Genomic DNA, 12,450 nt, shown 5'->3' on the forward strand with positions numbered 1-12,450 from the left:
CACTACTTACCAATCCTCTATATTTTCAGTATTAATTGACAGTGGAGGCAGAGAATGAAATCAAGAATCAAAGCCAACACAGGGTGAATAACCGATATGAAAACGATAATTTTGTTGTTGAAGTATGCCTTTTAATTCTGCCTGACTCAATCATTTAAAGTGTCCATATGCAGTATGTTGTAGTGCACTCATTTTCCCTTTTTTAATATGCATGTGTTTTACAGAGGCAAATAATGTCCACGCAAAGCTGTTTATAAGTTGTGAAGTAGTCTGAAAATATAAAACAGACCCTTTTAGTGGAATTACCAAAGCATTTAATTAACTTTTTGAGTTAAGGAGAAATATTAAGTTATTTATGCTAGATTCCTTTTGCCCTCCAGTATAACATTTTACAGTCAGATGGTACTAAACCAGTGTACTTCATGCTCTTATGTTTACCACACAACCTACAAATACAATTGCTCGGAAATACATCCATATGTTCTGATCTATAAATGAAACACTTTCCCAATACAACATCTTGCCAGCTCTCCCTTGTTTCTCTCTGCTACGGGTGCATTATAATAGATAGGATGAAGCATACTGGATTGCATAAATAGCATCTCCCTAGTTCACCTGAAAAGCTCAACTCAAGTGCATCAAAGTACTTGAAAAGAAATTAAATTGTTAGGAGGGCTGGTGCATGACAGCTTATCTATAGAAAACAGGGGAATTGGGGGAAGCAAAACACTAGCAGACGGCAGTTAGATTCTGCAAATAATAAGAACGGTATTGCTGGGTCTCCCGACAGATGGAGATGAAAACAAACCTGGCTACTACTTTTCCTGGTTACTAAGCACCACCTGGAAGTAATGAATGTGTTGTCGGCCTGAGAGGCATTTGAGACAGCAGGCGAAGTCAAAACTGTCTACTCAGACACATTACAGAGTGCAGGTCTGCTGCATGTCCTTGATATGGGTCGCCTTGGCCTGCAGATATTCTCATGAATATGTATACTTAAACACTGATAGCCAAAACAGAAGAGTCCTTCAACATTAGATTATGAACCAATTCTGAAGAGGCCCTGTAAGTGGGTAGATATTAAAAAATCCATAATGCTTGGAGCTGAAGGGTGTTGAAGGTTCATTTGCTCATATAGTGTGAATCAGAACAGGATGGTGTGAAGACCTATAGAGTCCTTTGGTTTCAATTTATATAAAAATCCAACAGAAAGGCCATGTTCTTCTTATATCAATAAAGCTTCATCTTATCTTATCATACCTTATCTTCCACTGTCGCTAATGTATGACAGCTTCCAGTCAGTCTTATTTAAGAAGGATGACTCACCACACATCCGGTGGAGTCCAGTTTTCGGTCGGATATGCAGCGGAAGTTGCGGCTGCAGCCTCCGTTGTCTTTGGTGCAGTCTCTGACAGGCCCGAAAGAATCCAGGAGGACTTCCAAGGAATCGAAGGATGAACTGATCATCAATTCCTCTCTGTGAAAGCAGAAATGATTGGAGAAAAAAAAGAGGTTACTCATTTGCAGGACTGTGTTGGTGTGTTATTGCATCTAAGGACTGATTTGAGATTTCAGTATACAATGTTTCATTTATTCAAGATTTCTGGGTGGAAAGGAGTCAGCTGGCTAGAATGGTCAGAAGTGTTACATCAATAACATCCAACACAATGCCAAAGGGACTGACACACTTTGGAGTAACCTTCTACATTACTGCAGCCAAGTTAAACCATCAAATCTAAAAGACATTCCAACACTATAAGTTGAATGTAAAAAATCTAAAGTTATGTCACTTTTTAATTACTTTATAATAAAATGTAATTGTATTATTAATTGCTGTCAGAACTTCCTGTATATGGTGCAAAAGTTCTAAGCATACACAAAATGTTTTAACACTAGAAACCATAGTTAAATTTGAACTGGACTGAAACCACCTCTTCTAGGACCGAGGTTCCTCTGTTTGGTCCGGACTGTAAAATGACAATCAATCGAGTGAGTCAATTTAATCAAGCTGCAAACCAAAACAAGGTGTAATATCAACTATCATATATGTCAGGGTTGGGGAAACTGGACCCAAGTGCAGTAAATCAAGGGGAAGCAGGTAAGGGTAAACAAAAAAAGCGAGCTTTATTCAAAAGCTGTTGATGAAATCACGAATCAAGGGGAACACAGGCCATGAAAAACACTTAGCTTCAGAAATGAAGGGCGACAGGAACAGGCAGGTAACATGGACAAGATCAGGGAAGAAATGACGACGACCGAACAACAGACAAAAGGGAAACAGGGACTAAATACACATGGGTAATCCCAAGACGAGAGACAGCTGGAAGGGGGAGGAGAAACACAGGGGCAACAGGTGAACACAATGACACAATCAGGCACAGGAGGGAAACGCAGACAGGAAGTGAAGCTTAACATGACACAAGAGGGGAAAACATTTCAAAATAAAACACACAACACAAAGACATGATAGATACGAAACACGGATCATACCAATATAAGCTATGTTGTACTTTTCATTTTAAAATAACCCCACTATGCTGGAGATTAAAGTACTCCAACATGGATGGGCTAAGTTAGCTTTTGTGTATGGCTAGCACTAGCCTGTACAGTCTTATGGACTGTTCCGATATTGAACAATCCCTTTAATGTAATTCATAGAATATGGCAGTAACAGAAAAAAGCCCCCACTGCCACTAATTGAAATCTAAAACCCTGACACTACAGAAAGTGGAGGGAAGGGATGAAAGAGATAATGAGATTTCCTTGACCACAATTCCTTTATGAACAGTTCCTTAATACCACACATGGTGTAAGTTATAATGTACATTCTCTTTAAAGAAAGCTAATGATTCCCAGGGAAATTCAGAATTGAATTAGCTGTGCATCACTTTCGGCAATATGCAAAGTGCTTTCATCAAAATGTATAGGGCATTCAATTTCTTTAGATCACTTTCCATGTCTGCAGGGAAAAAAAATGAACTGACAGTACATTGCGTCAACATTCTGCTTTTAATGACATTGTGACACACTGCTCTCTTGTTCTTTTAATGAGGAAATATCCTTTTCCATGATTACAGATACCTGGGTGTTTATTTGTTGTGCAATCATCAGGAGAAAAGCTTTAACTGCTCTCAGCCAGACTGCTATGCAAAGTAACAGATTCTGAGATAAAATTAACTATGAAATCCCGTTCCAACCTTGCTCCGAGAAGCTGCTTTGTGTTTTGCTGGTTTTTGTCTTTCCCAACAACTTCTTGCAAGGTCAATAAGCCGATCACCCAACAAAAGGACTACAGTACAATTGTTTGGGATTGGTTGATATGAAAAACGAAGCAGGGAGGACCTTAGTGTTTTCCTACAGACTATAAATCAGTTATTTCTGCAGATGAATAGTGCTCCAGACGATAAAGAAGAACTTGTATAATAGCATTGCCATGAACCTTGTCTTGGTAAATAAAACGCTGACCTCCCAGGCACTCACATTTTCTTCCAACTAGCCGTACTCCCTTGCTTCCTCATGAGAAAATACAGTGAGTTTCCTCCCCTTTCATAGTCTACTTGATGTTATCTTACAAACTAATTTTTCTTTTATAATTGCCCATTGCTTTGTTGTCATTTATTCAGAGGGGACCTATTGAGCAGAGCCTCTGCAGATGATGAAACTCACAGCAAGAGTGAATGCTAAATTACTAGGGAACTGCAATTACAGTCAAGACACATCCACCGATTGTGTGCAACACAATATACCAATAAATATCACACAGAACCAAAACAGCCCATAGTTGGTGTCTTTTCTTTGAAGCTTTTACAAGACTAATTGTATCCAAAATGTAAGCCTTATTCTCCTGTTAGATGTAGATACAACTTCAGTCACCGACATCATTTGCTTTGACAGCAGAGATACGCATTTTGGCGAAGGGTTTCATGCCTTAACCAGAGGGCAATTAGTAGAGACACAACAGGATATGAGGGGCGAGAGAGATGATCATGATAAGCTGCAAAGGCCTCTGGGTTGAACCGTGAAAATTGCAGTTCAGAGTCAGTCTATTATCTTCCATCTTAGGCGTGTCACTACACTAATTGTTTATTGGACTGTGAGCTATGCAAACATTCCTTTGAGTGAACAGCAGTACTGTGATTGAAGAGATCCGGACTCGAGTCGACACCGACAGGACTAAAGATGCTACACTACTGATGGTGACAAGCTGTAGACAACATATTCATACAGATTGGTCCAGATGCCAACTGCATGGACATTTTAGAATGTAACAAGGATAAAAGGTCAGGGAGTAACCAAAACATCAGGAATCATGGACTGTACAGGCTATACCAAATGTCCAAACTGCATCAAACATATACATTTTTTAAATGTTAATATACATGTTGTGTGTAATATAGCCAAAGCATGCATTTCTCTTATTCAATGCATTTGTATACAACATTTTAAAATCTTAATGTAGTATTTCTGTTGATTGTATCTTGTCTTGGTGGACACCCATGTGCAGTACTCTGTTTTTGCCCCCCTGGTAACAACGTTTGTATCGTCACTTCTTTGAATTATGGGACATTTCCTCAGGCAAAGTCTTCAGAAATGCATATACCGTATATGAAAAGTGTGCATAAAGGGTTGAATTATCTTCTAGAGAACCCTCAACTCCTGGATGATTTGAGAGTGGGACAACTCTAAACCTTCACAGATGTGGGAATGAAACACCAAGTTCATGAATGTGGATATTGGAATCAGGCCGACAAACAACCAAAATGGTGATATGCGCCAAACCTGATTTAACAAAATTTGAATCTAAATTTAATGACAGCCAGTTTTTTGTTAAACCGCTGTAGATGTAATCTGATCAAACCACATTCACAGCGTCATGACCACGCTGATAAGATGAGTTTCAAGCTTTAAATTATCATTATAAACTATTAATTGGGTGTGCAGTACATCCATGTGAAGTTATCTACTTAGTGACAAATAATAAGTTTCTCAATCAGTATATCTGACCTGACTCGTGCTTTACTCAGTATTAGTATCAGCAGAAGTAGCTTAGTAGTTTTATTGTTTTAAAGGTAAAATGCCCTTATGGAAGTGTCAGATTTGTTTCTTCATTGTGGAATATTTACTCTTAATTATACTGCCTTGAAATAGGAAAAACGCTTCTTCTGTTGCAAACACATTTGAATAAATTAAACTTTGAAAAACTATTCATGGACACACTTAAAATGAATTGGTATTGTCATTACTGGCAATATATATAACATATGTTTCTGAGAGCTGGAGGAGGTAATAGGCTTAAATGATGAGCACCATAAACATAGGAAACAATGACGGGCTATAAGTGCATGTAGTTTTTTTTTTTTTAAAGAGCCTAAAGAACCATTCATTCGACCCATCTGCCATTGAAATGAACCACCAAAGAATTAAGTGCCTTGTTTACCCTGCAATTTACTTGCATCACTTCAGAGAGACAAGTAACAATGACCATCAATAAGAGCATTCGAAACACATCCTTCAAAGTAAAGGTATTTATAATGATAAGTGCTTTGAATGGTTTTGATAATCAAATTATAGGAGATGTGAAGGTTTTCCCACTCAGTTTGCAGGCAGAAGCAGTGGTCAAAAGTTATATTATGTTTCCGATAACTGCATATTATCCAACAACTTCAAACTCAGGAAAAGATAACAACCACTCAGTCAGTTGTCAATATACAACCCCAAGGTGATACTACAAAAGCCTAATAAACACGCTGAGAAAACAAACACTAAAGCTGTTTTTTTTATTCAGTTCCAACTGCCGTTAAGTCAGCTAATCAAGTGGAGGAAGATCAGGGCTCATTGCTATTTATCCATCCGCTGCGGAGCAAGACAAAGTGACAAATGATCATCAAACACAGGGTAACGCAGCTCATAAGCTGAGCAAATCAGCAGATATGAGATGCGTTTGCTGTGTTTCCTCTTGGCCCCTGGGGGAAGCTGAAGAGAGCGTTCATCAGATCCTAGATCAGAGGGAAATGAGTTATTTACACAGCATCTTGAAGAAAGCTGCCAAATGAAAATAAAATGTTGCAAAATAAGGGGTAATTGAAATGTGTAGACACGGACTGGGGGGATAGAAAATTGTAAAACAGAATTAATTTACATTAAATATGATGCAGCGGTGCATGTGTACTACGTATGGTTTTAGAAATAACAAAACAGAAACAAATATTATTATTCTGTTCTGTTGCTCTATATTATTCACTTTCATTTAATACTTACCGTTAGATAATCCCAATATTGGATTTTTGAAAGCAATTAAAACACTATTGAGTGGTCTTAGAAAAACAGCTCATGTGTTTGTCCATGGTAAATCCATCCCTTTAGAAGTTATGCGCCCACACAATTGAACAACATGCCAAATCACAGCCACCTAAGGAGAACTTAGGAACTATGGCTGCCAAAGGGTGGGGATCAGTGACCACAATCATAACTATAAGATGTATAATGACTAAAAAAACAAGTGAATCATCTCTTAAAAAGTCTGCTCTAACCAAAATCACAAACACATTTTCATGACTGGCTTGGAAAACAACTACAAAAGAAGTAAAAGTTATTCCGGTTCTTTTTATAAGTTTTATTTTATTTTATTCTTATTGTAGGACTACTTATTGGATCAGTCATCCAAAAGGGTTTTGAATTAACTCCTTCAGTGCCTACATGCTAATGAGAAAAAAACGATGGGGATATTCATTTGAGCAAGAGTAACTTCACCTGACATTATTTTCACAGGGCAAATAACCAGCGGTAAATTAGGGCAGGATCTGACACGGTTGCGCACACTAACTTGTTGACAGGGCATGTTCCAGCACTCACCAAAAGACAAATCCCACAACCAGTTACATTACCGTACCACTTCCCCCAAACTAATTGTGTTCACACAGACTTTATGCAACGGCATAATGCTGTCAGTCCAGATGCAGTCACGTTTACTATTTGGTGATTCGTAATGCTGATGAAAAAGTAAAGTTGGATCATACTGTATAGCTTTGTCTTCCGCAAAGTTATGAGAAGAAAGTAATATACCCTATAACAGTGGAGAAAAACAGTGATAACAAATTGGACCATGAATGACATCATGCCTAAGACATCACCAGGGAAAATATAATTTAAAAACAATGTTAGAACAAGCGGATGTCACCCATGTGTATGTGAACTGCTGTTACCAAGCCTCAAAATAAAAATTTGCATAGACTTCCCCTTGGTTTTTTGGAGCAAGAAGTGACCACGTTTGGATGGAAATGTGAAGCCTCGGTGGATACTTTGCCCTGTTTTATTGTGTTTTAAAAAAAAAAAAAATGGTGTGAAATTAACAGAATAAACATTGTGCTGAATTCAAAAGGACTTAAACTTACACAGGACAATGGTTATTAAGGCCAAAATGCCATTAATAAAATGTTAACTGAGGTAAAAAAATCAAGTGAGAAGTATGTTCATATTATCATAGACGTCTATACAATCTCCCAGATAGATTGAAAAAGGAGATATCATTGTCCATATTTAACGTTGTTGTGTACCTGAATCACGGTGTCGGCCTCTTGGTAGCATTAAAGATGAACGGTTAAGGAGATCTTAAACAAAGGAAGGCTTACTCTGCAGGAATATCTAGAGAATATTTAACAGACATGTACAGAGCTTTACATTTTCCAGACCTTCATCCCTAGTTTTTAACATATCTATCTTGATATTGAGAGGTCTTGTTCTGGACCAAAGTTCTGGAGTGCTAAAAAAGCTTAATGACTAAATGATTATGTTGCTTCTCTGCCTTCAGCTGATAGCAGTTCAATACTGCAGCACTGTTTTGGCTTGCTTACGGCTCTCTCTGCAGCCCAGACAATAACACAGTAATTCCACACTGAACAGATTTTCATTGGAGGAGTTATGAACCATTTAACAACCAAAATGCTCTTCTTGGCTTTGAAATGCAGAGCAATTCTTTCTTCTCATTCTTGTTTTTTCCACTCTGGATTTTCTGCGTCTTTATAATTGATTTTGTGTTGAGTTTTATTAGCCTGAATCATGACTGCTAACACCTCGGCATCAACCTCACATGGCTGCTTAACACTCACTGCAACAATTGTAAATCAACACCAAACGATGATTAAGTGAGAATACAAATCAGTGAGACGGTAAGAGAGTATCAGATAGATTCCGGGGAAGATGGATGGAAAAGATGATCATGAGGAATATTTATCGAAAAAACGATTTGTACTTTCTTTGTTTTGTGAGGCTTCATCAAAAACAAAGTGGGCAGAGATTCCTTTCTGTGCAGCTTCAGTACATCTCAGTTTAATGCAACGCTCAGCAAAGATCTGCGCTGCTTCACAGCCTGATGAAAATGTTTATTTCTTTAGTGGGAGGGCTTCTATCATCATGTCTCAGGAAGGACATCACCAGAAAGTAAGAGTGTAAGTGGTACCAGTAAATGTCATCTCACCTTACGTCCACCGCGTCCTCCATGACTGTCATGTCCGTCTTGCACTTGGCTGATGGGTTGATGGCGAGCTCGGCGGGGGGAATGACGAAGCTTTTACTCAACGGCAACCACATCCCTTCTCCTAAGGTGTATGTGAATCTGCAGAGGACAAACAAGGTGGATTAGACAGGTATGGTCACATGTCTTGGCTCTTGTTTGAAATAATACAAGAAACTGGTGCAAGAGGGTATAATACAGTTTAAAAAAAACAGAGAAAACAAAAAAACTAAAACTGTAGAAATCACTGGGAGACTTTTTTGATGAACACCCATATCAAATTTGTTGTAATGTTTTTAATGAAGATTTGACCTCGAGGGACCCTACTATGCTCTTTGGGGTTTTCCCTTTCCTGTAGTGTTTCAGTTGGTCTGCAAATGTTTAAATCCTAAAGTTTATGCCAGAGCGGGTTAATCTCCCACACTGTCCCCCACCTGCCCGAAACGCCACAACTTGAACACTTTGTTTACTTCCATCATTTTCAAAACATTGAATGTGATGGGCAAAAGAGCGGGATATCTCTAAGCGATCGGCCAATCACAACTGAGCTGGCCAGTTAACTAACCAGAGCAGACAGTGGTGACAGAACAATGTATGACAGAAAGCTTCTGTTGCTCATATCTGTTGCTAAACATGTCGATGCTTCCTTGGGCAAGATACTTAATCCCATTGCTCAAAAATGTGTGTGAATGTAAGATTCCCTGATCAGGTGGCCTCTTTTATGGCAGCCTCTGCCTAAGTGTGAATAGGTGAGCGCTTGTCGCATATGTCAAAACGCATTGAGGGGTGGCAAAGACGGGAAATGTGCTATTTAAATTAAGTCTACTTAACATTTACAGACAGACCAAACCAAGCCCAATACTTAACCTCGCTGGCATAGCTAAAACACTCCGACAAAGAAACTCATGATGATCTTAATGTGTAAAAATGGATGCAGTCCCTCTTTAAGGAATCACTATAAAGGAGTGATTTCCCCGCTGTGCCAAAACAACCGTGTGACGTCATATTATCTACTTGTCAAAGATAAATGTGTTTGCTGCCTCAATGCTTTAGAATAATGGCGTAGAGTTGCTTAGAGGGTATGTATATTACCTTTGAGCAAAGTTATCCTTTTTGCATAACTCTTTCTTGAGCAGAAGGACACTGTGTGCTAATGGACGCAATGCATACTAAATGAGAAACCCTGACAAAAAAGGGCCAATAAGAGCTTCCCCTGAGACAAAACAGGCCCATAAATCTGTAAACAACAGATGTCTGGAACAAAAAGCTTTAAAACAATTCTTTAGTTGTGAGACAATGAATATCATCAATCTTTAAACACTTTGCAGATGAAAAGTAATACTTCCGACTTTAAGCCAAACAGAGCCCGCTGATTAACATGGAATGCATTATTACTGCTGATAAATTATTCATGAATACTTGTAGCACAAAAGAGTGGAACTTGTTGATTAAATGGTTAACAACTCTTTTTTCTTTTATGCAGACTAAACACATTTCTTCTTTCACAATTGTTGAATTTGCATTAAATGAATTGCCAACTTAGCATTAGGAAAGGGCAGTGGATTCTGGGGACTGCATCTATTACCAATCACTTTAAGAACAGACAGATGAAACCATTGTGGAAATACAACACTTAATTACATCCACCCAATTACCCCTCCTCTGTTTCAAAGTCAAGTGTCCTGTGGATTAGATTGCTGCCTTTCTTCCATTTATAATAAAACTGTGGGTTCCAGCAAGTTACAGACAGTCTAAACAAATGTTATATTTCCATATTATATATAAAAGGTGTCTCCACTTCGCACATGAGTCACTTCACGAGGTCTTATGGTACTGTGTACAGAAGGAGAAATGAAAATCCCAGTGAAGCAGTATGACGTATATGGGTGACCACAGGACTAATTAGCGGACATTAAACAAGCACCACTTCATAATGGACATCTAGGGACAGGTGTGCTGCTTTATGACACAATTGGTGCACCTGGAGAGAAACTGGAGGAGGATAACAGTAAGAGTTCCTGAGAGGAAACTGTTGTTGGCTGGAAAACATGTTTGCTGTCCTTAGAGGAATTCTCCGTGGTTAATATCGTGCGAATGGCTTCTTACACGTGAGCCTGTTGCATGTATCCTTGTTTTTATTTACACTCTATACCACTGTGATTGTGATTGCCTAATTTAATGCTGTTATTTTATGATAATACGTTCTTTGGCAGACAACATTATGGCTGCATGGCTCTCAGACTGCTTGCTGATATTCAAGGTCTCTTTCCGGCGCCTGGAGTCGACAGGGTTGCATGGCGAAGTTCAAAGCTAGAGGCTGAACGATTTGAATTAGGATGGATGGCTTGGCGAGAGCAGTCTGAGGACAAAGACATTTTAAACTGCACGCCTCGACAGAGTGAGAAGCAAAAGCCCTCGTGCAAAAAACATCAGAGCGGGAGGGCAATGTATCAAGGTACTTCTCGGAGATATTAGCAGGATGGCAGCCTCCTCTGTCTGTTCCTTACATAAATACAATGCTAAAAGCTGCCAAATAAACTACATGGGTTTCCTTTTTACTCTAAGCAGTTGCAACAACTGTTATTGTTGCTGCATGGAAAGACTTGTGATGAAGGCAGTAGCACATTTTTGTTAGATCTGCTCCGGTCTCAAGCCAGGGAACAAATCCTTTTGGGAGAAAATACAGTTATATACATTGTTAGGAACCTCTTTCACAGACAAGTGCTCTAATGTATGTTTCTTTGTGAAATGGCAATCAGTGAACATGGCAAAGGCTTCCTGCCAACTACATTTGCTCTTCTAAAGGCATATGTACTAACCCTAACCCTTTCCAATGTCATGTAACCGTATAACTGAGTTAAAACATTACATTAAATATTGAAACTAATATTTAGTTCTCTTTCTTAAAACAGATTGTTTGCCACTTGATGGCAGGGGAACGAGGCATAGAACAACAATGACATTATCACTTTAAAAAGATTGACATTGGAAAGATTTTAGCCAACAGTTGGCTATTTACTCAGCAATCACACATCAATGTTTGCATTGTTTAAGAATGTATTTCTTGCTACCTGATGAGGATTACATTTCATCTCTTTTTTGATCTGCTTTGGGTCTCAACTGCAAATAAACCGCCTTTAAAAAAAGTTTACCTGGAATGAATCACAAAACACGTAACTAATACAGGAGTCGGACACAATAGTTGCACTTTAATGCACTTTGATCCGTGCATAACCTGGATTTAACAGAGATCTTTGTCTGGCAGTGTCATATTTCACATTTGAAATCAAAATTGGTGGTGCTTTCCATAAGGTATGCAGATATCTTGTCTCGCCTCAGTGTCCACCAACTCCAGTGAATGGAACCTGGTAGCTAAGTTTTCCACTCTCTTTACCAGTTAGTCCCTTAACTGTGACTGTCTGCCATTTGGTGCTGGGCACAAAGTGTACAAGAATTCTGTCTTGCACTTTTCTGTGCATCTTTGGCTGTTGTACTATTTAAACCTTGTTTTTTTCTTCTTTGGCCTTATAGCCACAGACCTAAAAAATACTGGATGACGCTGTTGTTTGCCTCTGTACCTGTGTCATACTGCTGAGGACATTGAGACTCACACTTGTGAAAACACTTCAAAACAATTATTATAGCCCAATAATTAATTGATGTATTCCAATTGAATTGGCCTTTCTAATCACTTCTCAAACATGCTGCTCGAAAATTAATCAGAAAATAACGATTATTTGACCTGAGAGGAAATAGAATGGGTTGTTTGTTTTTTTTCTTCCTATTTTGGCATCTGATCTCCCAACTCTATTACACCTCTAAAACACAACAGAGTTACAGAAAGCGTTCCACAGCCAGAGCTCACCATTCTCTCTTAACCGCGAGGGAGAGAGAAATCAAAGCTGGCATAACCGGGAATATAAAAAGAAGTTTGACTATGC

General features: G+C 38.7%; 1 protein-coding gene across 2 annotated transcripts in view; it reads right to left on the reverse strand.

The window, feature by feature from the left end:
• Positions 1-12,450, reverse strand: part of astn1 (astrotactin 1) — a 337,331-nt gene that overhangs the window by 207,346 nt on the left and 117,535 nt on the right. For both annotated transcript variants that reach the window (XM_063885659.1, XM_063885658.1), the window contains 2 exons: positions 8,474-8,611; positions 1,327-1,477 (listed from right to left, as the gene is read on the reverse strand). In XM_063885659.1, coding sequence (XP_063741729.1) covers positions 1,327-1,477; positions 8,474-8,611 — 289 coding nt within the window. The remainder of the gene's footprint in view (positions 1-1,326; positions 1,478-8,473; positions 8,612-12,450) is intronic.

Source organism: Eleginops maclovinus, chromosome 6, assembly GCF_036324505.1.
Source record: "Eleginops maclovinus isolate JMC-PN-2008 ecotype Puerto Natales chromosome 6, JC_Emac_rtc_rv5, whole genome shotgun sequence".
Lineage (NCBI taxonomy): Eukaryota > Metazoa > Chordata > Actinopteri > Perciformes > Eleginopidae > Eleginops > Eleginops maclovinus.